Genomic DNA, 27,680 nt, shown 5'->3' on the forward strand with positions numbered 1-27,680 from the left:
CAGGGAAAGCTTATTCCTACTCCTTAACTCATTTTCTTACTTCAAGTTCATGTTCTTACCCCAGCTGGCATTAATTCCATACACGTAGCCTGCTAAGCCAGAAATTCTGGATATGTCCTTAAATGCCACATCCAAAACCCGTCTAAGTCTATCAATTGTCTCTTCAAATTTCTTCCACATGTGCCCCCTTCTTTCCATCCCACTTGCTAGTGACCTACTTTAGGCTTTTATCCTTTGTCCCTGTATTACTGTTATGTCCTTCTGACTGATCTCTCCACCCCCAGCTGCATTTCCCTCCAGGACAGTCGCCTAAATCTCTTTCCCGCTTGCCAGCCATCACTGGCTCCCCACTGACTACGAAGTCTGGGTCAGATATGTTAGCCCAGCCCACAAACTGCTTCAGTTCTGACACCAACTCTGTGTCTTTTCACTTCTCAGCAAGTACTCTACACTTCAACAACACTCAACTAGCTTCCTGTCTCCTACACGGACTGGCCCCCCTCTTGTCTTGTCGGCTTTTGACCTTGTTTTTCCTTTGCTTGGAATGTCCTTCCTTCCACGTTGCCTTGCCAACTGGAGTCCTCCTCCTCCTGGCTCGGAAAGCTAGAGTCAGCCTTCCTCCATTTCAACATTTCCTCCCCTAGAACGCAGGCCATGATAATCATTCCTTCTGCTCCCACTCTATCCAGAGGATGATGACATTAATAAGAATGATGAACTTCAATGTAGAAAAGTGTAAAATAGCCCTGGCTGGTGTAGCTCAGTGGATTGAGCGTGGACCTGTGAACCAGACGATTGCAGTTCAATTCCCAGTCAGGGCATATGCCTGGGTTGCAGGCCAGTTCCCAGCAGGGGCCAGTTCCCAGCAGGGGATGCACGAGAAGCAACCATACATTGATGTCTCTCTTCCTCTCTCCTTCCCTTCCCCTCTAAAGATAAATAAATAAAATATTATTAAAAACTGTAAACTAAATGAATATTTATTGAGCACTTCTATATGCTTGTGTCTGTGCTTGGAGATTTGTAGGCGTTAACTCATGTAATCCTTACAATGATTGTTAGGTAGGCAATTTTACTACTTTTTTTCTTCTTCAAAAGATTTATACGATCTGCCGAGAAACCAGAGTATATTATTACCTTTTAAATTGTAACACTTACTATCTTTACAAGGCTTAATTATCTAACTCTCCAATAAACAGTTATTCTTACTCATCTTTATGTCCCTAGCAACTAGTACAATATCTGTACATGTGTTTTTCGGGATATGATGAAGCCAACATTCAAATTCAACCAAGCCTTGATCCCAAGGATTTGGGGGGCGGTGGCAGGAGAGGCTTAGTAAAGGCAGAGGATCGAATGGTCCCTCCAATCATACTGAATTGTCTTTCCCCTTGAAGCGAATGGCATTGCCATCCTCCCATTCACTTAAGAGAAAATACCCTGGGCGCCACCTTGTTCACTGCTTTTCGTCATAGCTTCACCTCAGGAAATATTCTGACGTTTTTCAACTTTGATTTCCATAGCAACCACGTTAATCCAGTTTACCATCCTCTACCCCGTGAACTTGTCCAGTAGCTTCCTATTGCTCCCTGGCTTCTTCCTGTCCCATTTCTGTTTTCCTCCAAGTCATTCTCTACAAAATAGGTTGATTTAAAAAAACAAGGCAAGAGAAAACTTAACAAAAGAACTTAACATGATTAAGGTCTCGCCTAACTGTCCAACCTCACTCTCCTACCCTTTACAGGGTGCTTCCAGCCTTCTGTTCCTCAAATGAGCCAGGTTTGTTCAGCATCAGCACCTTCTCGTTCATTCTCCTCTGTCTAGAGTAGCAATTTTCAAACCGTGTGCCACAAGAATTTTTTAAAACATGCAATACTTAACCACTTAGTGAGGGGCACTGACCTCTTTTCCCTTAGATTGTCAAAGAAAAAAAATGACAACAGCCAATACAACAACCACTGTCTGGTGTGAATGAATCAAAATTATACCTATTTTTTATCAGATCAGAAAATATATATATACTTCTGGCATGCTGCTGAATTTTAGTAATTAATTTGTGTGTGCCATGAGATGAAAAAGGTTAAAAATCACTGGTCTAGAATGTTCTTCTTTCCATAGTTGGCACAGTTGGCAGAGTTGGCTCCATCTCATTTAAATCCCGGCTCAGATCACTTTCTCAAAAAGCCCTTCCCTGGTACAGTTTTGGTTTCTTCTCAACATTTGTTACCATCTACAAGCATCTCATTTACTTGTTTCTGTTTTATTTTATTATTTTTAAAAGGATTTTATTTATTTTAGAGAGACAGCAAGGGAGAGAGAGAAACAGTGATGTGTGAATGATACATTGACTGGTTGCCTCTCACACACTTCCAGTCAGGGACCCTGCTGCAACCCAGGCATGTGCCCTGACTGGGAACTGAACTGATGACCTCTTGGTTTACAAGCTGGCAATCCATCCACTGAGCCACACCAGCCAGGGTTCATTTACTTGTTTCATTATTTATTTTTTCCACTAGAACCATAAACGTCAAAGTACAGGGGCTTCTTCTGTTTTACTCACTGCTGTGCCCCTAGCACCATCACCAAAACACAATGTTTTTTGAATGGATAAATGAGACAAAAGAAAAAACAAGAGTCTTCTTATTGTATATGTCAGGTGGCCAGCATAGTCTTCAAGGAAACAGTCCCTGTGTTCCTACCGCTCTTGAGCGGGAGGGGAGAGGTAAAGCACAAAAGCCATTGGGATCTACCAGATCCTACTGTCCTCCAGTTGGCAGAAGCAGCAACCACAGTTGTACAAGAGGCAAATTGGGTGGGTTGCCAATGACTGCCGGTACTGAATTCGACCATAGGCTGATACAGGCTTCTGCCCTGGCGTGAACAGTGCTGCCAGCTCTGGGTGGCCAGGTACTTACTTGCCCATCCTCTTCGTTATAAAAGAGCAGCCTGACCTGGTCACGGGCAGCCATCTCAATCTGGAGTCAGGTCAGAGTGATTAGCCAGGCTAGGGCTACCCCGCACTGGCTGGAAAGCTTCGCACTTCAGTGCCTGCTCCCCTCCTTCCTTGGGACCTTCCATTATTCTAAATTCACCTACACCTCTGCCTTCCTAAAATCTAAGCGATTAACTGCTCTAGCTAATCTATGTCCTACATCGCCCCGCATCATTATTTTTTCTTTGATTAAGTCCTCTCTTTAATTACTTAATTGCCCCATTATTTCAAGGATTTTACTATCTCAATCTAGTGCGCACTTGCTGAAGGACACACCAATCGAGTACAACTGACAAAGAAGCATCTCATGACAAACGCTTCTGACTAGCGCTTCTAATTTCGTCCCTAGAGGGTCTTGGAATTGTAAGGATCCTGTTTCAGAAGCAGCTTCTGCAGATCTTTGGGAGAGGCACAAGTCTCTCCGGCCTCGTGCGACTACGCGGGGTGCCGTTCCGGACTTGCAGGAAGTTGTCTCGGTCTGGTATCTGCCGCGCTTCGGATCGCTGGGGCACATATGGAAAGCAAGCTGCTGTCGCCGGTGTCACGACCTGCTCAGGCCCAGCAAGCTTCCCTCGCACCGAGACGAGGGCCAGCTGGAGCTTCTCGCACGCAGTACCCTCGCGCCTGGGAAGGGGCGGGGCTGCCGTGGGAGGTGGGCGGAGCCTGGTCGCTGCGGGGACCACCAATGAAATCCTGGGGGGGCGGGGACTGTGCGCGTGACGCTGCGTAACGGGCCGCGAGGCTGGGGGCGGAGGGGTAGAGACGAGCGCTTTATCTGCGTCTGCCGTGGGGCTGGCTGCGGTGCGGACTTCCACACCTGGAGTGTCGCCAGCAGCTGACCTTTCTGCCCCTAGCGCTGCTGCAGCTTCCCGGCTCTGCCGGCCTAGCGGGCGTCCCGGCTGCCGGGCTCCGGCTCCAGGTAATGTCCGTTCTCCCGACGCCCACCACACTTCCCGTCTGGGTCCAAGCACCCCGGCCGGGGAGGAAGGGGATGGAGGTGGCGGCTGCAACTCCGGCCCGGCGGCCTTGGCCTCGTCCTGGGCCGACGGGGCGGAGGAGGCGGCCCGGAATCCGGGGAGGGGAGCATCCTCGAGTCCTGGGGAGTTTGGGGGATGGAGAAGGCGGGAAAGTTGCCATTGGGGCCCCGGGTGACTGGTAGCCTTTTAAACCTTGGTTCGAGGTTGGTTTGGTGTGTCACGCGTGCTGTGGTGTCTCTCAGGCTGGTAGTAAAGAAAGTTACGAATTAGAAAACGTTTCATTCCTTAACAAGCAAAACAAAGAAATGCACTCAGAAAGTCAGCTTCTGATTGATTTATAGGGGAAAAAAGTGCGAAGAGGTAAATGGCTCTTCAAGACATCAAAGTCGTCTTGCCTGGGCACCAAAGCCTTTAATCAAGCTCATAATTTAATCTTAAATATTAGGATGTAACTAGGTTTCTGTTGTTCTTAATAACCAGGCAGTTAATGTTAATAACCAGGCAGTTTAAGTGATATATCTATTTAGAAGTTATTTGTAAGGGAGAAACAACTATAAGCTCTATAGTCTCTCTATGTAGATTAAGTTAATTGGTCACTTAATATTTAAGTGGCTGCCATCTATTTAAACTTTTTTTTGAGTACTTGCCTTTCCCTTGACACAGAATTCAACTTGAAGCATCCCCCCCGCCCCCTTGCTCTAAGTTGGACGGTATGGATGAATGACGTGTTCAAGAAGCTTGCGTGCTATCTGGGTGTGAGAATGGGTTTTGGGATGAACTCTGAAATAGCCATTAAAAAATGTACCTGTCTTGATGCATCACACACACGTAGAGCTCTCAAAGATCTCCCATTTCTCTTAGGGTGAAGACCAAACCCTAACTCCAGTTGACTTTGAGCCACTTTCCTCCTGGCTCTCTGGGCTCCGACTACACTGGTTTTATTTTTGTTCCAAGAAAAACATTTTTCTTTTCCCTATCTCCTGGTCTTTAAGGGTGTCCTCCACCGCCTAGGCACTGTTCTCTCCCTTTTTTCAATTCCTGTGTGTTCCTCAGTTTATCCGCAGAAATATCCCAGTACTCTGTTGTGCTTCGCAGCAGTTATCCATCCATTGTAACAAGCTGCGTTAGTTACTTAGAGGCTTTGTTTCCTGTACTGGTATGTAAATTTCAGGAAAGCTGGGGTAGGCCATCTTATTTCTGTCTGTTTTCTAGTCTTACCCAGCACCCTGGCACAATGAGAGAAGGAATGAGTTGGACGGCAGAGGAAGGAACTTTCTAATGAGAAATACTGACCAGGGAAGAGTGCCTGTTTCCTTTGGGAAGGAAATGGAAAAAATTTTTAATGAATTTATTTTTGGAATTTATCACCTAGGATAAATGATATAAGAGAAGCAGTCTTTGTGCTCTAGTTTTGCTAATTGACTTAATGACCTCGTTCTTTGATGTGTAAATATTGTGGGATTATATTAGGGCACACACTTATTTTTAGAAGGAACAGGGAGAAGTTTTGTTTTGGATTGTAAATTTATCTGCATTTCTCTTCTCTCCACTGAATCTGGGAGTGATATAGCACTGAGAGTAAGCACGCAATATTTATTTTACAGATTTATAGGTTCTTTTGGAAGCTTTATTCATAGGAACACTGTAGGCAGGCTAAAGTTTGTTTCTCAGATCAATTCCCTTTGTTTTGCTTTTGTTAAACACAAAATCACAGGGCTATGATCCCAACCCTAGATTTAATACCTGATCTAGTTGCAATTTCAGTCTCTCCCAGAAAAAGAATCTTAATCAGCCTAACTGATAAGACCCCCACCTTCCCCTACGGGAAGGTATCCTTGCCTGAAATAATCCACTTTTAACTTCTTAGTCCTACCCTTTGTCAGCCTATAAAAACTTTTTGTTTGTCAGACAGGGATGTTGCCCACATTCTTGAGTTGCTTAATAAAGACAATTAGATCTTTAGATTTATTCAGGTGAATTTTGTTTAACTTTCTTTTTTAATTAAATTTTTTTTTGTAAAAAAAACCAGTCAGGAATGAAGAATACCATAACTGAAAATAAAGAATGCATTAGACGGAATCAACGTAGGTGGTTAACACTTCCACGAGCCAAATTTGATGCTATCATTACAAAACACTAACGTTACACATGCCATTGTTACACCGAACATTACAAAATAATGGACAGATTTGATTCTTAAGAAATCGTTGGTTAATCAGTGTGTTATATTTGAAAGTGGTTATTTAGCTTTATGTCCTCTTGGGTGTAAATTTTCCTCTGCCATTTACTGGCTGTGCGACTTTGAACAAAGTTTTGCAGCGTTTCCGAATCTTTTGCATCTTTTAAAAAGGAAACGTGAAGTGTGATGTGCTTGCCCTGGTGTCCAGCACAGTATTACTGACTTGGTAAACGTGAGTGCCTCCCGTGTTTATTGCTAAACCTCTTGCAAGACTAGTCTCATGATTAGTGTTTTCACTTCCTCAACTCATTTTGCAACCCAATCCAATATATTTCTTTGCCCTTCCTGAAACTAACTGTGGAAGTAAAGGAAATTGTAGCTATTAATGTCCCCAAATTGTGAAATATTCCATGTGCTCCCCATGTTTTTATTTTCTCCATTTTTTGGTCCTACTTACATTTTCCATGGTATCAGTCATGGATTACCTCTTGAATTGTTTAACTTGATTTTGAACATTGATTGCTCCTGGTTTTCCACTAATCTTTCCTAGCCTTGCTTTTTTATTGTTCCCTAACTGCCTTATAATATTGGAAAAACTGCTTAGCCACCTGTAGAATGAGATAATAGTACTTGTCTACTGCCTATGTGGTTGTGAGGATTAAATGAGCCAAAATAAGTGCAAGGTTAATGTTAGCTTTATTATTTCCTAGGTAATCTCTTGATTTACCATCTCCCTGGGATATCTCCTTCCTGTGCGTTGCTGGCCTCAGCTGCTGCCCCGTACACAGGCGAATCCCAGATTTCCATCTTCAGTCCAGACTGTATATTTGTCTGCCTGTTGGTGATGCTCACTTGGCTGATCCACATGCACGTGATAGTTAACTTATCCACTCCTTTCTCTTCTATAGTTGCTTAGCTTAATGGCGTACCTGTGGCCTTAGCTGAGTTCGAAAACTCACTTGGGATCTGTATGTCCAGCTGCCTTCTGGATGTGGCCACCCGAGTAGCTCATAGATACCTCAACTTAATGTTCGTAAATTTATCTCCCTTATCTCGTCTTTCTTCACGAAATCCTTTGTTCCTTAGTGAACTCCTGTCATTTGAGCCTTGCTTTAGGCCTGTATCCTACTTCACGAGCTCCGTGTTCTCCCCGCCAATATCTCCTTTCTCAGGCACATCTGCCAGGCTGCCACCTGAGTCATCTTACTCAACAGCAAATATCAAGTCACCCTGTTGTCTAAAAACTCTCCCAGCTCCTCGTTTGTGTGTTACGTTCCAGGCTGCCTGGTGTGGCTCCTATGGGTTCTTGGCCTTTTGTCCTTGCCCTTCCGTATACCCCGTGCTCAGCCTTATTCCTTCTTTTCCTTTAAAGTAAGTTCTCCCTTCTCCAGGAAACCTTTTCGAATTGTCCCTGAGCTCATGTGGCCAGCAGGCTGAATTCCCTTCCTACTCTGATACGTCAGCTACTCTTCTGTAATAATACCATTGGGTGTTATAGTCACGTTTTCGTCTTTTGCCCACGAGATTTTCGCTTCCAGAGGGCATGGAATCTGTGTATCCCAGGGCCTGGCGCACATTGACGTCAGTGAAGTCCTTGAAATAATGCTTGGGAAAAATCTTAGGCAAATGGCTTTGCCTTCTGTGTTGAAACTGCCACAGTCTTTTAAAGATGTGCCAAGGTCACTGAAACATGAACAAGGTCTGTACTCGTTCATGCTCTTCCATACAGTGTGCTCTCTCCCCATCCTGCGTTTGTGCCTGGCAAACTTCTGTTTCTTCTTTCAACTCTGGCTCCAGTGTCACCTCCTCCATGAGGACTTGTTTGACTTCCCTAAATCGTTAGTTATCCCTTCTCTTGACACATTCAATGTGTATGTGGTGTGTGTGTGTGTACACTTTACAGGGGTAGAACTCCATTACTATAGCACATTCACCTGACATTGAAGAAAGATGTGCTCAACATACATGAGTTTTATTTTCAGATAATTGAGCCCTGGCTGGTGTAGCTCAGTGGATTGAGTGGAATCACACAGATGATTGATTGGCACATATCTTTTAAGTGTTAGGAGGTTTAAAAAAAATGGTGCAAATTGCCTTGCCTTCTATGTTTTTTAAATTTAATTAATTTATTTATTTACTTTTGTTTTTAAATCCTCACCTGAGACACAGTCACTGACTTTAGAGCGGGGGGCAGGGGGAGAGAAAATGGATCGCCAGCGTCTTGCACAGTCTCCCTCACACACCCCCATGGAGCCGAACCTGCAGACCTTCTGTGTGGGGGACAGTTTGAACCACCCAGCCGGGGCTTTGCCTTTTATGTTTAAACTTCCACAGCCTTTTCAAGATGTGCCAAGGTCACCAGAGCATGAACCTCAGCCAAGGGGGACACATAAGGAACACAGCTCCTGTGACCACACAAAACCAACAACAACAGTAACATAACCCCTATGTGTGTTCTCTCTTTTTTTAATGTTGATTGCCACGTTTTTAAAGTTTTCTTTCTTTGTTGTCGTTTGTAATTATGCTTCTGGCAGTCACTACTTTTTTCTGTTCGGAAACGGGGACGGGATCACCCCAGTTTAAGGTTATTGTTAGCATTTAAAGGTGGCAGCGTACACAGAGGTCTACAGTGAAGCCAATAGTGAGTACCCACTAAGGGGACTTACTAGTCACTTGAACTGTTTCCAGGAGGGCAGCCTCTCCAGTGTTTGAGGTTTCCATGGATTGCGGGCCTGGCATTGTCAGCAAGTCGCTTTCCAGAGTCTCTCAGTTACGCGTGGAGTTGGGTCTGGAGTGGCAGGTGTTGATGGAAAGCCATAAGCTCTAGAGCAGATCATTTTCACATGTATAGCTACAACTTAGGTCCCAGACTAGGTAAAGGTCTTCATTAACTGTTTTATGTTTATCTTTTAATGTATGTTAGTAGGTGAAGTTAGAAGGAAAAGTGAACATCAGTTCCAACTCTTATAGTAGCCTTAATGATGGTTTCATTAACGATGGTTTCACAGACATGCGAAGGGCAATTGTTTTATTTCCGTAATATATGTGAAAATGCTTGGTACCTGTTTATTAATTCATTCAACAAATGCGTATTCAGTGGGGACTGTATTCCAGGCATGGTTCTGGATACTTGGATAAAATGGTGAACTGGACAAAATTCTACTTTTCTTGGGGGTTCCAGTCTGGTGGGGCAGATGGATAGTAAGTGCTGTGATGTATTGGGCGATACGTGCTTTGAAGGAAAATGAAGCAGGGTGACAGGGTACGAGGGTATTTTTAGTAAGGAGGGTGGGGGAGTCCCTGAGGAGGGGGCATTTGAGTGGAGAACGTGAATGAAATGAAGGAGAAAGCTTTGAGGGTGTCCGTGGGAAGGAGCTTGGCTTGCTTGAGAAATAGCAAAAGGCCAGAGCAACCGTAGAGCCAGTGACAGTTGTAGCAGGTGGTTGAGGGTGCTGGGGGCGGGGCAGGAGGTGAGTGTGGGGTCTTGGAGGAGTTCCTAGACAGTGGTGAGGAAGGGCTTGGAGCAGAGAGGTCACTTGCTCTGACTTAGCTTTTAAAAGGATTACTCTGGGTGCCACGTTAAGAAATAGGGGACATCAGTAGTTTACTTTTGGTCATGTTGAATTGAGATGCCTGTGACACATCTACATGAAGGCGTCAAGTAGGCGTTTGGATATGAGCCTAGAGCGCAGAGCAGTGCGGGCCAGTGAGGGGAGAAGGGTAGCAAAGAATTGGCGTGGAGGTCCCAGAGTAAGTGAACGGGTGGTGTTCCGAGGATTCGGTGCCGGAAGTTGGAATTACGGGCATGGCACAGTTATTGGTAACAGTGCATCCTAGGGGAAGGTGTGACTGGGACATAGGAACGGCTTGTTTGAGACCGGAGGAAGTCGGGGAGATTGGAGGCCAGGGTGTGGGATGGGTCTGTACATGGACTGATGTAAAACAAGTGTGGAAGAATTAGTGAGAGGGGAGAGTGAGTGAGTGAGGTATTCACCCCTCAGTGAATGAGGGGAGTGACCAGGAAGACCGCACATACTTGCCATAGGAGAGGTATCCGATGTGATAATCTGGCTGGGGGGAGGAACAGGACCTGGGGATAATAGGAAGCAGGCAGGATACCCCCCTCCCAGGTCCTGTGTTAATTGTGGTACACCTCCCATAAGGGCAGTGGTCCACGTTAGCACAGAGACACGTTGAGCATTGATTACAGTTTGAATCTGTGACTCAGCAACAGCGCAGGTAGTTTGCCTAGCGAGTGTCCAGATTGGTAAGCAGGTAGACTCAGTCCTATTTTAGATGAGCAGTCAAAAAGTCAGCTCTCCTGATCCCTCACCCGAGTGAGTGCGGTGGTCTGCTCACTGGTCTCTCGCTTGTGCTCTTGACCTCATGGTCTGCTCTCCACACAGAGGCCAGAATGGTCCGTCTGTCTAGAGAGGGAACAGTCGAGCTGAGAACTGCTATAATTTGCCTCCGAATTTGGCATAACACCTCCATACCATTAGTTCAGATGCAGGGCGGGAGGAGCTCAGTGCAGAGATCATCTCGGGATTTGACCACCTGCATGGCCCGAGCCTCTGGTCGGAATTGAGGTGAGCCACTCTAAGTAATAGTTGTCCTTCCTAACATCCGACAACAGTAAAATGTTAATATTACCTTGGAAACCACGTGGCGTTTGAGCTGCCCTGGAGGAAGTGTGCGATTGTAGCACTTTGTTTACCCTCCTCTCGTACATCATGGAGCAAACAGGAGGCATTGAGGGGTGACACGGCTTGGTGTTTGACTCTGTCACTTAGCATACAGGAAGTGTGTGTGTGTTAAGAAAGATCACTTGATTCTTTAACATTTTTTAAAACGTTTTTATTTATTTGTTTTTAGACAGAGGGGAAGGGAGGGAGAAAAAGAAGGAGAGAAACATCAATATGTGACTGCCTCTTGCGTGCCCCCCACTGGAGAACCTGGCCCACAACCCAGGCATGTGCCCTGACTAGGAATCGAACCGGCAACCCTTTGGTTCGCAGGCCAGCACTCAATCCACCGAGCCACAGCAGGCAGGGCAGATCACTTTATTCTTTACACTTTGTTGTTAATTAAATGTTGGTACTATAGTGTGTACTATCTTACTTTTCTGTGATGATAAACTGCAGTAGTAGCTATCTTCATTTTCTGGATGAACAGATTCAGAAAGGTTGGAGGGTTTACTGACGTGACGGAGCAGAGTTGTAAACTGCTGTGTTCTGATACCAAACCCTGTGCTTTTCCACTGTGTTGCAGTTCTCACTTGTTGCTGCTAATGGAGGAGTTTGAGGTCAACGACATTAGTGTAGGCTATGACAAAAAGGTGTTGTTACATTAGTGTTTTCTTCTTTGGCTCCCCTCTCCAATAGATTAAATTATGGCAGTGTGATTGTGCAAACTCAGTGCCTGTGTTTTAGCTTTGGACATAGGCTTTGTTCTCTGGATCAGGCCGATGTTTCCTAGTTTCATGACTAAGGATTTAATTCTTCTACAGAATACCCAGGCTTATTTTTTTCCTGTTAAATATCAGTTATTTATCAAACTTGGTTTATTAAGTATTTTTTACCTCTTAAGTAGAGCTTTTAATCAGCATGAGATTACTGATTTCTCACTGAGTTGATAGTCTCGGCCAAAAACAAAGTGATTGTTTTCATTCGCCTGTGTTAGTCACTTTTTCTGATAAATGTAGAATTGTTTCTTTCCGTTACTGAAGTATTTGGAGTAGTTTTTGTGTACTTTTAGGAGTCCTGGGGACCATCCAGCCCCAGTGAAGTTCCGTTGGTGTAGGTCTTACTGTTGAGTAGGATGTGCAAAGCTGTTACCAGTAAAGATGATGTGCACTGGCTGCGTCCCAACATAGAGTTTCCTCTTGATTCTCTAAGTTTAGAGCTCTGTATCCTTTTACTTAGAATAACTGATTGTGGTAGTGCTGATACATCCACTTCCTGCACTAATGCATGCCTTTTCTGCTCCCGAGACTCCCCGCTAGGTTTGGGGTCTTCAAGGAGTGGACACCATGTAGTCCCCATCTCTGAGAAGCTTGCGCTAGTGTGGAGGGAGCAGTGTGGCTCTCTGAGTGTGGTAGTAAGTGTGATAGGATTCACAGCGTCAGGGGGAGTACTGAGGAACGTGAGGCGACAGGTGGTGGGTCAAAGGAACCTTGGCAGAGGACGCAAGTCGGCGGTTACAGGAGAGGCTGTGGAGTCCGACAGTTCCGGTTTTGAGTCCCAGTTCTGCTGTGGGAGAGTCTAGGACGTGGGGCCAGTGAAGTCACTGCTCCAACCTATACTTTCCTCATCCGTAAAATGAGGATCATACCCACATTCTAAGTTTGTAAAGGTTTAAGAACAACAGGTAGAGGACTTAGCAGCACAAGTCGGGTAGGGACACAGTAGGGGCTCGCTCAGTCAAAGCTGCCGTTGCTGCTGCGGATCCCGCAGCTGTGGCTGTGCTCTTGCTCGGACGGTGGGTGGGTTAGCCAGGTAAGGAGCGGGAAGAAGAAGGTGGGCTTTCTAGAGACAGGGAAGAGTGTGGTAAAAGACAGGGTGACCAAAGACGTTACTGGAGGAATAAAATGAGAGGACCTACCTTAAAGATCTTATTGAGATGAAACTGTATCATACATGTGTAACGCACATGAGCACTCGAAAGTGGAGTCTCTGTTCTTAATCCACTTTATCCCCTATATAATTTCTCCCTTTTTGAAATGCCTTGGTTCTTTCTGCATCTTTCTCTCTCTCTTATTTTCTTCCCTGGTTTCTACTTCTTGATGTCTTACTTTGAGGGCATCCCTCAGAGGTCAGTTGTCTGTTCTCACCTTTCTGATCTCTTCTGATGAAGAATTAGATCTTCTGGCTTCCTCTGTCACTGTCACACAAATGACATACAAATTTGTTGGTTGCCTTGACCTCTTTCCTAGGTTCCTCTTAATTGGATCTTACTGGTTTCCTAAAATTTCTACTGGGCATACACACCCACGCTTCCATAATTATTTCATTTGTTCAATTTCAGAAGAAAACATTAGGAGGAGACTGATCCATATTTGTCAGATTTTTACTTTGCCAAGCAGTGATATTTAAGTAAACACTCAAACTCACCAGGTACTACACTTCGTACAGAACAGGACATTTTAACCGAAAAGCTTAGAAAGAGTACAATAGAATTTAAAAATCTGTAGCTTTAAACATAACATAGTGAGTATCCTATTATTTTTCTTTTTGCTCCACACTAATGGGAACTTCATACAATGTAAAACATGGCTTTGGAGTCAGCCTCATTCTGTCTTGACACTGAGCTGTCCAAAGTTCGACTTGAATCATAGTTTTTGGTTCTTAAAATGGCTCACCACCGCCTAACTGGAGGAACGTCCTAATTTCTTAGGTCTTTACAGTTTGATTCCAGCTCTCTTTTCTAGTCTTCCCCCCATCATATTTCTGTATTATCAGTTTTTAAAAAATGGAAGTAATGGTGTGTGTAGTTCCCGTGGGCTCTGGGCTCAAACCCAGCCGGTTACTGCAGTGGTGGGAGGAAGGCGGCCCTGGGCTCCTGGGAGCTGCACCGGGGCTGTCAGGAGGCCGTGGTATTGCTGCCAGACAGCCTGGCACCTAAAGCTCATTCTCGGTGTTTTATTGAGCACAAACAATTTCACTGACCATCATACCAGAAAAAGCCATTCTGTGACCACAGTGGATCAAGACAAAAACAAGTACATGCCATCATTGCGTCTGAACTCAGACAAAACCTGAACATTGTCCAAGTCACAAAATTTCTAGCATCCTCCTCCCCAGACTAACGTCCTCGATGGTTTCTGCTTTGCCAGTTCAGCACCAGCCCCCCTCTAGGGGCTTTCCCATAGAGATTGGTTGGGCAACTCAGCCATAGACTTGCCTTGGCTTTCTGACAGCACCAAACCACAGTGAACCTCTGCCTCCTTGGACTCTCCCCCAAAATCACCTAGCCAGGTCCCCGATCCTAAGTAAGTCGTTTCTAATGCTCTCTTACTGAGTCGCCCCGCAGTTTCCCATGCTGCGCATTCCTGACAAACCCAACTTGTGCAACTGCAGGTTGCATACTCCTGGGGCGGGGGCGGGGGGGGGGCACCGCCAGTAAGTGCTTTGGGCCTTGTTTTTTCTCCTGTGTGATCTGGGAATAGTAGCATCTTTTTTGCAGAGTTGCTATGAAGATTAGATGGGGAAGCAGAAAGCACCCAGCAGAGTACTTAGCAGATCCTCAACGAGAGCTCATTCCTTGCCCTCTGGAGAGGTAGTCCCGATCCGCTGTGGTCCCTTGAACAGGGCTTCTGAGGATCTCTTTCTAACCCCTTCTTACTCACGAGTGCCCTGTTCTCATCCTTCAAGACTGGGCCCAGATACAGTGTCTTCACCATTGACCTGACTAATTGGACTCTACCTTGTGGCATCTTTGTACTTACCTTTGGTTATTGAAGTCTTACTTCATGTAATTATGCCTTGTTGGTTCAGTGAAACTGTTCTTTAAGAATGAGGCCTATGTTTACCTAAGAGCCTTTGAAACCAGTCAGTTACTTTCAGGGGACTAATTTCTTTGCATTTGTTGTAGTGTCTTGTACTCGGAAAATTCTTAAACGTGATCAAAGTAAAACAAAAGGAAGAGAAGATACCATCATTTTTTACCTCCTCTAATATGGTGAAATCATGTAATCTGCCCAAACCAGATGCCCAGTTCAAACATTTTTACATCTTCTTTCCTAGATAGCACAATGGTAGGCGAAGACATGTCTCTAAGAAAACGGCTGTCAAAGTCCAGCGAGAATCTGGAAGAAACGGAAGACCAGGGAAACCCTACGCAGCAGTCCCTAGAGACACCTGCAAATGGTGAGGCTTTTATTTGTTATCTTGTTGAGGTGAATTAGTGAAAGAGAGAACAGATTCGCGGTCCTAGAACAGGGTTGGCATCTCTGGCTCCGTCAGACATGGCTATGCTGGCCGGCGCTGTGACGATGCACAAGAGAAAAATACACTGATACAAAGGATATAAAGGAACACGGGTTGAATCGTCAGTCACAGCCACCTCGGATACTGCTGGTGACTCGGCACATCTCATAGAGGCGAGCTTTGGCTGTAAGTGGGGTTTGCAATGTACACTTTAACATAGGATTTATATTACATAGACTTTCATGTAATGAACAAATTAGGAAATACGCTTTCTTCTTAATAAATTCAATGAATTTATTTGGGATTATCTGCTGTGTTTTGGACACAGTTCATCCATTTGTTCATTCCTTCAACCACCTAAACTACCAGTCTCTATTGGTGCCCTCTAGGTGCTGGGGCGCACATACGCCGATAGTGCAAATGTGTTTGTCCACAGGGAGCTCTGAGTTAAGTGGGCGTTCTCGTCCCTCCCTCTGCGATGAACATAATTGGATTGTTATGAATAAGTGCTACTAATTACTCTTTTAATAGATGTAATGAGTGTAACAAGAATAATAATCAGGATAAACAGCCTAGCTCAGTACAAGGCTATAAATCTTGGGAAAGCTAGAGAGATTCGGAAGTTTTATTCTTATATCCAAGTCTGTCGAACACATGAGTACCAAAATGAGTATGACACAGTGCTTGTTCTGAAGGTCAAGGTTTGTATGTAAGATTGATAGACCTGTAAACGCAGCTCCAACTGGTGCCATCTATTGCATCAGGCTATTTATTTTTGCAGTGACATTTGTGTAGGTTTCATTTCAACAAGGATTTGAAAGTCTGAGGCTTGTTTGGTTAACAAGTGGGTGTGGAAGTTTGAGACAAGTTGTCTGACATCCTGGCCTTCTTCAAAAAACAATCTTTAGCTTTTCCTACTTAAATTCAATTGTAAATATCAGCAACTTGATCCCCAGAAATGTTTGCTTAAATTTGCATAATGAAGTTTATTGAGTTCTGTACTCTTAATTAGCTATTTATGAAATGTTTGTGTTGCATGTGGGCTAGTTTTAGTGTGAAAAAAAGTGTGAAATTGCAGCCAGCACTGGAGAGAAACATCTCTTTCGTGATTGAGGGACTGCCACTGGGTGGCATTTTGTTTGTCCTAGAGACAGAAAAATTACTTTTCATTGAAACTTTCTGTCGCCAGATACAATTTTCTCTTTGCGTCCCAGTTTTAAAAAAAATGTGTAAGTTACTCTAATTTCTATGTATTTTTAGTACTCTGTTGTTTTAGTTCATTAAATTTTAATCGTTCCAGATTTTAGTGCAGATGTTAAAGATTGAATTTTTAGCTTGAATCAAGTATGGCCTCCTCCTCAGTTTAGTGTTAAATAATGCTGATCTGGAAGTAGAATATGTTTCTCTGCTTACTTAGACATTTGTTCAGTTGGGGGAATTAGCAGATGAGTAAAATGTGGCCCTTAGTTTTAAGGCCTCAGAGGTCCCCAGGCTGTGCCAGTTAATGTGCCCTCCCACCCAGGACCAGAGACATCTGCACCACCTAGTAGCTTATTAGAAATGTCCCATCCCATGTTTATTGACTAAAATTTTGTTTTAGTAACATTCCAGGTGATTCATATGCAGGTTAGAGTTTGAGACACGCATCTCAGTGGCTGTTTTCATTTGGGGTTTGTATTAGTCAGGGGCTTTCAGAGAAATAGAACCAATAAGACATATGTACATACAGAGAACGATATATTATGAGGGATTGGCTCAGATGGGGGCTGGGAAGTCCCATAGTCTCTCTGCAAACAGGAGGCCCAGGAGAGCCTAACCTTAGCGATCTGCATTGTTCTGGCCTAAACCTGAAGTCCGGAGTCCCCGGAATCAGAGGTCAGGGTCTAAGTCTCAGTCCCAAAGCCTGAGAAATCGCCATTGCCAGAGGGCAGTTCTAGCTAGAGAACCTATTGTTCTTTGTCTTTCATTGTCTTCAGGCCCTCTGCCTTGGAGGGGTGCTTTTCACGCAGTCTGCTGATTCAACTGCTTATCTCTTCTGAGCTCACCCTTGCAGGCACACCCAGCTACCTGGGGCTTCCCTTAAGGGGGTCACACTGAAAGTTAACCATCAAAGGGTGTGTGCCTGAGAATTACCTCAAAAATGAAAAGTAACCAACAATCAAAAACAGCTCCTGGACCCCATTATAAATCTACTGCATTAGAATCTCAGGGGAGGGTCCAGGAATGTTAAGGGTGGAAAAGCCTCCTGGACATGCTGACAGGCATTGCTAGTTGAGAACCGCTGATGTCAAGACCTCGGACTCAACTAGAACTGCCTTGTGATGTATCGCTTTGGTATGACCCCGAGGACTTTCTCATTAAACTCGGTGTACAGAATTCTTGAGTTCTTATTCTGTGGTTTATGATTCTAGTGACTTATGGGTAAAATGACCATATGTCCTAATTTGTTTAGGTTAGTCGCAGTTTTTACCCATGTCCAGCGTAATTCTTTACAGTGTTTCCTTGCTTTCTCAGAAGTGCCCCAGTTTGTTTGGTAAATTGTATGATTACTCAAACTTTGGGTTATTGAATTAATAGTGGCCATTATAGTGACTACAGTATGTGGTTCCCATTTTCACAAAAGTATGCTTAGCTTATCCAGTGCCTATTAGGTGAAATTATGATTAATTAGCTTTCTTATATTTTGTTGCATTTGTTTGAAATAATACCAGTTCTGAAGATAACTTTTTGTCTAAATTGGAACTCATTATTACCTGACTTTAAAAGTAATATGTGCTAATAAAAAAAAGCTTGTAATGTGCTATGATGTACATATAGTAAAGTGTTCAGTTAATCCGCAATTTACAAAACAGAAAAAAGAAAGCAGAAATGACTTCAAATTCTGTCATTGAGAAATATGTCCTTCCAGAGACATGTAATTTCCATAGATGAGTAACATTTTACACAAATAGAATATTTTACATGTTGTTCAGTAACTGGAGTCTCTGACACATTGTAGACGCCATCCCTTTATCAAGTAATAGATGAGTGTCTGTGAAGTATTTTATACACGTCATGTACAAAATGTACTTCTTTCTCCAATGAATATTTAAGCTGTTTCTTTTTTTCTGCCATAAAGAAGTGGTAATGACTGTCTCTACGTATTTGTCAGATGCCTCCAGAGGAATTGATGGGTTAAAGAATGGTATTTTAAAGAAGTTATTTTGATACATTGTACTGGATTGCAACATTTACCTTAAAATTATTCTTATGTGTTTTTGTTGTTACTATATTTAATTTTTCTTTTTTTGCCTTTTTAAATTTTAAAAATATTATTTCTTCCTACTCTGTCTTTTCGTGACAGTGTACCTGTCATTTCTCTTCTTTCTGATTTGTATCTCATTATATGCTGTGGAATCGTTTCTTCTAGAAGTAAGTGGAAATGAGGACCCTGTATAACTTTATGGGAAAAGCTAAAATTGAGAATCTTGTCAAGACCAAGTGTCTTGCCATTTACCAGTTCTGTCTTTACCCTGAATGTGGAAATATGATTTGAGTAGAGGTTGGTCTGAGTTCTTTCTCTATCCTTTTCTCCTCCTTGTTTTCTTTCCTCTCCTTGATCCTGTTTTCTGCTCTCTTCTCCTCTGGCTGTTTTTTCCTTCCATTTATTTTTTTAAATTGAAATAATTTACAAACCATGAGGTTCACCGTTGTAAGCTGTATAACTCACTGGTTGTCAGTGCATTCACTGCATTTTACAATCGAGTAGGGGAAATTCCCTGCGGCGTGTTGGAGACCAAAGGAAGAGGCCGACAGCTGGAACTAAACAAAGCGAGAGAAGCAGAACACGGCAGGGCGAGGGACGCCAGCGAGAGGGTGGATCTCCATTCGCTGCACGGGAAGGGCCTGAGGGCTCCATATACAAGCCTCCAGGAAGAAGCACAGGTGACTTGTGGCCAGGTGGTTAAGAGCTGCACATTCCAAGGCAGTAATGACTTACTTAATGGACCTTCTTTGGAAGAACATTCCTTTCAGGTGACAGAGGCCCACCCCTCTCTGGGTGAACTGGCAGGTGTTGAGAGCAGCTTGCTTTTCAAGTTGGCATTGTTCACGCCAGGCAATAGAAACTATTGGCCTAATGAATTATCATCATTGTTTAATTACAGAACATTTGTATCATCTCCAAAAGGAACCCTATGCCCTTTAACAGTCACTCTCCACGCTCACCTTCTCCCAGCCCTGGCAACTAACTACTCGTCTGTTTCCTGTCACTTTGGATTTGCCTGTTCTGGGCATTTTACATAATGGGAATCATTGAATATGTGCTCTTTCGAGTCTGGCTTTTTTCACAGAGCGCACTGTTTCCCATGCTTCGGCAGGTATCACTTACCTTGATACTGCATTGTGTGGGTATTCTGACTACATTTTGTATCTGTTATTATCATTTGGTTGTGTGGGTTGTCTACAGTGATGGCTATTAGTGTTAAGTAGATTCACACTGTTATTCAACAGATCTGTAGAACTTTATCATCTTGCAAAACTGATACTGTTTCCATTAAAGAACTCCTCATTTCCCCACCTCCGGGAAATGAATTTGGCTACTTTAGATGCCTCATATAAGTGGAATGATACTGGCTTAGTTCACTCAGCATCACGTCTTCAAGGTTTGTGTGTGCTGTAGCGTGCGGCAAGCTTTCCCTCTTGCTTCAGGCTGAATAATACTCCGTCTCGTGCCTGTGATACATTTCTTTACCCCTTTGGTCCATTGGTGGGCTTCTGCGGTGCTTCCACTTCTTGGCTATTGTGAAAAATGCTGCTGTTATGAACATTGGTATACAGGTATCTTTTTGAGGCCGCTTTCTGTTCTTTTGGATAAATACCCAGAAGTGGGGTTGCCGGATTGGGTGGTAGTTCTCGTTTTCATATTTTAAGGAGTTGGCGTGTTGGTTCCCATGGAGGCTGCACTGTTTTAGAATCGCACCAGTTGTGCGTAAGGGGTGCAGTTTCACCACGTCCTGACCGACACTTGTGGTGATAATTACTTTAAATAGTAGCCATCCTCACTGGTATGGGGTGGTACTTCATTTGCATTTCTCCAATGACTCAGGATGTTAAACACCTTTTCATACACCTGCTGACCATTTGTGTATCTTCTTCGGAGAACTGCCTATGTATGTCCTTTGGCCATTTTTTAGTTGAGTTAATTGTTGTTTGTTGTTGAGTTGTAGGAGTTCTTGAGTTAAGTTGTAGGGGTTATGTTCTGGAAACGAAATTGTTATCAAACAGATGACTTACCAATATTATCTCTCATTCCATAGGTTGCTTTTTCGCTCTATTGCTTGTGCCGTTTCATGCATAGATAGAAGTTTTTAAATTTGAAATGATTCCATGTGTCTGTTTCTGCATTTATTGCCTGTACTTTTGGTGTCATGTCCAGGAAGTCATTGCCAAGCCCATGGTCATAAAGGGTTTCTCCTATTCTCCTTTTTTTCCTAGGAGTGTTATAGTTTTGGCTCTTATAGTTGGGTCAGGAATCCATTTTTAGTTAATTTTTGCATTTGGTAAAAGATAAGGGTTCAACTTCAGTCTTTTGCATATGGATATCCCACAGCAGTGTCAGGATCATGGCCATTGGTAGTAGGCTGAAGAATGTCCCCTCTCCTAGAAGGTCCTAAAACTTGGAACCTGTGAATGCTTCTTTATATGGCAAGAAGAGGGGACAAAGAGAGGGGTGTGTGTTGCGGGGAGTTTTTGTTGGTATAATTAAGTTGGACATCTTGAAGTAAGGTTTTCTTGAATATTCATGTGGCCTCTGAATGCAGTCGCCTATCAGTAGGAGGCAGAGAGATTCGACCACACACAGAGAAGACTGCAATGCGGAGATGGAGCTGAGAGATTTGTAGAGACTGGCCTTGAGGACTGGTGTGACGTGGCCACAGGTCAGAGGATGCCGGCAGCTCTCAGAGCTGAAGAGCAAGGACCCGGATTCTCCTCGGAGCCTCCAGAGGGAGTGTGGCCTTGCTGTGATACCTTGATCTCAGCTCAGCCTCCATAACTGTAAGGGAATAAATTGTTGTTTTAAGCCACCAAGTTTGGGCAGTTTGTTACAGCAGCCCCAAGAAACTAATACAGCATCCTAATAGTACTGAACCTGTCAGTCCATGGACATGGGGTGATTTTTGGTTTATTCAGATCTTAATTTTTTTCAACAATGTTTTACAGTTTTCAAACTGTAAGTTTTACACTTTTTTGTTGAATTTATTTCTAATTATTTTGTTCCTTTTGACGCTATTGTACATGGAATTGTTTTCTTACTTGCACTTTCTCATTGTTTCTACTGTACAGAAATGCAGTTGGTTTTTGTGTATTGAGGCTGTATCATGCAAACAAATTGTTGAACTTGCTTTTTAGGTCCAGCAGTTTTTTGCATGTGTTTTGTAGTAGTTTCCGTGTACGTGATCATGCTACCTGCAGATGGCAGTTTTCTGTGGCTTTTTGTAGACACCAAGGAAGTTCTCTGATTTACTGGTTAGGCTTATTCTTGACTACCTTTCATTTTGCCACTTTGTTCATTTGATAGCAAATTGATTAGTATAGTAATAATAACAACCACTAACAGGTTTATCATATGCCAAGCACTGTTTTAAGTGTTTTACAAGAGTTAACTCAGTTAATATACTGCAGTTCTACTTAATTTCCGTGTGTGCATATGTGTGTGTGTATATAAAAATATCTGAACATAGAGAGCAACATGGCTTTTGTAGCAGATTTTGAAAACTTTGGCAAAATGTGAGAGAGAGTAATATCATTGTTATTCTGTAATCATGCCCCTGTGTCCAGTGTGTGCATCTGATGGTGAAGCTGGCCTTTTCCTCCTTCGGATGAAAGCAAAGCATGTTTGTTTTAGAAAATGAAGATAAGCAAGAGTTCAAGTGTTTGTGGTTTTTCCTTGGATACATTCCTAGAGGTCGTTTTTAGCACACCGGTAAGGCTGTCTGGGTGGAGATCCTCAGACTCCCCGTGGGAACACGGCACTCCTGGTGGCAATAAGGCAGTCCCTGTTTGTCACACTGTGTTCTCAGTCGTGGATGACGTGGCCTTTTGAGTAAACTGGTGTTTTGAGAGATGAAAAGTCTCACGTGCTTTGTACAATGAGAGATAACGTAATTACCAGCAGAAATAAAGTGATTGAGTATTAGTTAGTACTTTTCATAGCTTTAAGGTCAAAAGGGTGAGATGGAATATTAGTGTTTATAGGAAGATTAGTTAAAAGAAATGCAAGATATTAGCTAATACTGTCTTCGACAGCTTGTTAAACTTTTTAAAGAAAAAGAATGATGCTAAGAAATCAGCCTGAAAAGGTTTCAGATTCTAAGAGGGCCGAGAAAATATTGTCAGTGATTACTTTTTTCTTGGGTGTAATGTATTTCAGGCAAATTTGCCTTTTAGGAGAATTGCTAAAAATTACCCATACAATTTTGCCCAGGCATAAAAGGTGCATTCAGTTTCAAATGATGGAGCACGAGGCATGAGCTGACTGTTTTGAAAGAAAAGGCGGTCTCTAAGGTTTTGCTTCTAATGAGATACTTTCTTGTTGCCCAGCCCTGGGTCAGGACCATACCATAAGTTGTAACAATGTTCTAATGGGGAAAATACTATGCAGTCCACTCTGTGACAGTTTTTAAGGTGTAGTTGCAAGAAATATGTGTAGGTAAAATGTTTGAGGTAAGAGCTTGAATTTTCTAATCTGATTTTCCTTGTTTTACCAAGAGCATTCTGGAGTCTAGTTTTAATAACTTTATCAAAAGTTAAATCTTGGGCCCTGGCTGGTGTAGCTCAGTGGTTTGAGCATGGGCCTGTGAAGCAAAGGGTCGCTGGTTCGATTCCCAGTCAGGGCACATGCCTGGGTTGCAGGCCAGGTCCCCAGTAGGGGACACATGAGAGGCAACCACACATCAATGTTTCTCTCCCACTCTTTCTCCTTCCCTTCCCCTCTCTCTAAAAATAAATAAACAAAATATTTAAGAAAAAAAGTTAAATCTTGGAGCTCTGGCTGGTGTAGCTCAGTGGATTGAGCACGGGCCTGAGAACCAGAGGATCACGGTTCGATTCCCAGTCAGGGTACATGCCTGGGTTGCGGGCCAGGTCCCAGGTAGGGGTGCCTGAGAGACATTCATACATTCGTGTTTCTCTCCTCCTCTTTCTCCCTCTGTTCTCCTCTCTCTAGAAATAAATTAATAAAATATTTTTTAAGAAGTTAAGTCTTGGAATTCTAAGCTCTTAGAGTAAGAATTGGCCTTAGCTGTCATTTAATTACGCCGTTGCATGCAGCGCGCGCACCCGAGGTTGAGGTCTGATCGAGGTCTGGTCGCCACCTCCCAGACGACCGTTTAACCCCCGGTTGGTAAGCACCTTTGATCTGTGTGGCAGTGTGTGTACCCGCTTTGCCAGCAGTTCAGGTAAGTGAGACACTCACACAGAAGACAGTTCTGTGTTACAAACAGTAGTTAAAGGTAAGCGAATTACAGGAACTGAATGGAACAGGAGGCCAACAGGGTGGGGTACCTTGCTGTAGAATGGAAGGAAGAGTCGCAGAGGAGGAGACTTTGAGTCTGGCCTTTGGAGAGTGTGTGTGTGGTGTTGAGTTGCTTTTAGAGAGGATTGCTGGGGAGAAAGAAGTACAGTGGATTTGGGTTTTGTTTGCGTGGATAGGAAGACAAAATTGTATGGGCCAGGAGGGAGTCAGAAGATAGGGCCTAAAGTCTCACCGAGTATGTAGTGATTGAGTGACTGCGTACCCATGCGGGTGACTTAGAGCTGTCAGTGCTTAGATTTCTTCTTGCGAAACAGAGGAGAGCAAATGCAAAAGCACTGTTTACAATGTATATAGCACTAGGTTCATTAGGTATTATTTTACCTTCTCATTGGTGGTGCCGGCAGCTCTTCCGTCCCAGATCCTAAGGTAGCTTCACAGTCATCTGCTGTGAAATAAGTCAACTAAGAGTTAGGATCTACGTGAAATCTTTTACTATTTCTACCAGAAATTACCTCTTAATTTTAAAATAAGATCACAGGATGTTGTAAAAGTTCAATGGTACTAAGGCTAATTCTCTTGTTGCATATGGTGTGGGCAACCCACACAGTTGATTCAGGTGTTGTGGTAAGAGAAAAATAAACCAAAGTTAACTCTGCTTGAGTAATAGAGTTCCTGGGGTTATTTTAATTATAAAATTAAAATCTGTTTATAGTCTTTAAAAGGTTATAGACCAGCCCTGGCCAGGTGGCTCAGTTGGTTGGAGTGTTGTCCCCGACTCCAGAAGGTTGGGGTTTTGATCCCTGGTTGGGTGTGAACCGGAAGCAACTGACAATTTCTCGAATCAGTGTTTCTCTCTCCCTGTTCCTCTCTCTCTAAAATCCATAAACATATCCTTGGGTAAGGATTTTTAAGAAAGGAGATTGAGAATTTAAAAAAGTTACAGACCAATTGTGATTGGTATTTCCATTTATTGTTTTTGTAGATTACTCATGATACCCCTTTAAAATCTCAGTCTATTGTCCTCGTGCTAAATGGGGTTATTTCCTCTTCTGCTTAGTCCTCATTCAAGAAATACAAGATATTTTGGTTCCATTAAAAAACAAATTGTTGAATATGCTTATAAATTTTTAAATTCAAAATACTATATATTTATTTTAAAATGCAAACACTGTAGAAAGTCATAAAGTAATAATTTCCTTTAAGTAATCAGAGTTATTCCCCCCTCCATATATGGGATTATGTTTGGGATATTTTCTGCAATTTCCTTTTCCAAACTTAGAAAATCTTAGACATCTTTTTCATTCAGTATGTGTGTATATATAAGTGTCATTCTTGTAGAAGGATCTGTGTAGTGTTTCTGTTGCTCAGTGCTTGGTAGTTTATTTAACTCATCCCTCACTGATGGGCATTTAGGTTGTTTCCAGAGTTTCAGTGTCACAACAGTGCTGTAGAGAACACCTTTGAAACAGTACCATTGCTTACTTCTGCTAGGGTACTTGTAGGGTACATTTTTTAAAGTGAAGTTGTTGGGTCAAAGAGTTGTTGCATTTAAAATTTAGATACTACTAATTTTTAAAAAGATTTCTTTATTTATTTTTAGACAGGGGAAGGGAGGGAGAAAGAGGGACAGAAATAGCAATGTATAGTTGCCTCTCATGCACCTCCTACTGGGGACCTGGTGAGCAACCCAGGCATGTGCCCTGACCGGGAATTGAACCAGTGACCCTTTGGTTTTCGGGCCGGTACTCAGTCCATTGAGCCACACCAGCCAAGGCTAGATAATACTAATTTTACTTTTTGAAATGTTAATACCACTTTACATTCCCATCTATATCGTTACCCCATACTCTTGCCAGTATGTTTTACCAGTCTTTTTTAACTTGCAATTTGATGGGGAAAAACACATAGCATAAATTTTATTCTCGCGAATCGAGGTAGTGAACTTTTTAATATATTTATTGACTTTGTATTTTTTTCTTTAAAAGCCCTGTTCATATTCTTTCCCCGCTTTTGTTCCCTATCTGGAGCTATTTTTCTTTTATTTTTCTTTAAAGAGCTCTTCTATATGAAGGAAATTAATCATTTGACTATCATGTATTTTTAACTGGTTGTCTTTTGACTTTGTTTATGGTGTGCCTTGCCACATTTACTTTTTATCTAGTCACATATATTATTGCTTTGAGATATCCTGTCATGCTTAGAAATCATCCAAGATAATGAAAAGGGAAAACTAATTTTTTACTTAATGGATTTTTAGATTCAAATAGTTGACTCATCTGAAATTTGTTTTGAGTGAGTTGGGAATTTAATTTTATAATTTTCCAAAATGGCCAGGCAGTCATTTCACCATTATCTATTAAATCTGCTTTTCTGCATGAGTACTTGTATACTGACCATTGTTTCTGGTTCAGATTCCGCTTCCTTATGGTTATGCAGATGGGATTAGCTGAGAATTTTGGGAGGTTTTCTGGGGTCGGTGGAGCAGTGGAAGGTGATAGTGGATTATACTGTGTTAGCTCCCTTTTTGTTTTAAAGATTGATAGCTATTGACTCCTTCGAGGCCTCCTTCTATATCTGATCACCCTCTGAACAACAGAGGTGGCTTCCGCGTGACTTATAGATTGCTGGTATCTGTGGAGGGCGGGACAAGGCTGGGAGGGCCTTCTAAGGCACTGGGTGTTTTTAAAGAAAATGGTCAGGAATTTAAGATGAGTTTGAGCTTCTAGGCAGTAAAAACCTGGTAGTGACAACCATGAGTTAATTCTGTACTTGCTGCGGGGAGACAAAGAATATGTTTCTTAAAAGAACTGAAATGAAAAGATGGTTATTAGTCACTGCTTAGTACTCCTTAGTCATCTTTAGGAATTTAGCCACTGTAAGTGGCCTTGATTGTTTCAATTTTTAAACTTTTTTTTTTTTGATGGATGTTGCATGACTAGGCACCAGAAGGCACCTAGTTTTCCTTCAAGTGCTCAGTTGCTCACTGGGCATGTGATTGTGAGCGAGACTTAGTCTTTTCATTTTTAAAGTAGAAATGAAACCAACTCGCTTGCTTATCTGCTGGGTTGTTACAAAGAGTAAATGAGGTGGCACATGATAAATAGTTAATAAATGTTGAAATTTGTAGCGGTTTTAACGAGGATGAGGATTTAGAAATTCAAATTCCATAGTGGCCCCGGAAAGAGAAGAGCCGCAGAAACAGGTTGGGAATGAATTGCTAGTGAGAAAGTGAAGATGAGAAGTGTATCGATATTAACCTTTTGAAGAACTTCCAGACTGTTTTTCAAAGCACTACATTATTTTATATTCCCACCAGCAATGTAGGAGGGTTTTAATTTCTCCATATCTGGCCAATATGCATGTACAAGCCCCCCCCCAGCTTTATTGATACAAGTGACACACAACATTCCGTGATTTTAATATGCACAATGGTCAACACTTGTTATGTGTGTTTGATTCTAGCTATCCTGGTGAGTAGGAAGCGGTGTTGCACTGTGGTTTTGATTTGCTTTTCCCTGATGACCTGTGATACCGAGCATCTTGTCACGTGGTATTGGCTATTTGAATATCTTTTTCGGAAAAATGTATGTTCAGATACTTTGCCCATATTTACATTGGATATTTGCCTTTTTATATTGAGGTATAAGAGTTCTTTATATAGTGAGGATATGAGTTCCTTATCAGATTTGCAAATGTTTTTTCCTGATTCTGTAGCTTTTTATTTTTTTTGATGATGCCCTGTTTCTTTGCAGCAAAAAAATGTCTTTCTAAAAATTTTACAGTCCAAATTATCTATTTCTTTAATATTGCTTGTGGGTTTTGTTAGTCACCGTTGCAGGATCCATTCAGAGAATCTAATTTCCCATGCTCTCAGAATTGTGTCTTATCATATCATATGACCAATACAGTTGTAATTACTGTGTGTACCTATATAGAAGTCTTGTTTTTTCTACTTAGCATTGTTTGTATAAATGTCTTTCTATGTATATTACCCATGCTTTATTTTTAAGAGCTGTCGGCTTTTGTGGGTGTACTGTAGTTTTCACAGCCATCTGTTTTTGCCTGTTTGTCTTTCAACTTCATGGTTTAC

At 42.6% G+C, this 27,680-nt stretch overlaps 1 protein-coding gene across 1 annotated transcript in view; it reads left to right on the plus strand.

Annotated features, from left to right (window-relative positions):
- The first annotated feature begins 3,728 nt into the window (after positions 1–3,728).
- Positions 3,729–27,680, plus strand: part of SOAT1 (sterol O-acyltransferase 1) — a 46,087-nt gene continuing 22,135 nt past the window's right edge. Inside the window, exons 1-2 of the mRNA XM_037035037.1 lie at positions 3,729–3,911; positions 14,893–15,015. Of these exons, the coding sequence (XP_036890932.1) occupies positions 14,901–15,015 (115 nt within the window). The 5' untranslated portion in view covers positions 3,729–3,911; positions 14,893–14,900. The remainder of the gene's footprint in view (positions 3,912–14,892; positions 15,016–27,680) is intronic.

The sequence above is a fragment of the Sturnira hondurensis genome, unplaced genomic scaffold (assembly GCF_014824575.4).
Source record: "Sturnira hondurensis isolate 20B ecotype Veracruz unplaced genomic scaffold, ASM1482457v3 Scaffold0022215, whole genome shotgun sequence".
NCBI lineage: Eukaryota > Metazoa > Chordata > Mammalia > Chiroptera > Phyllostomidae > Sturnira > Sturnira hondurensis.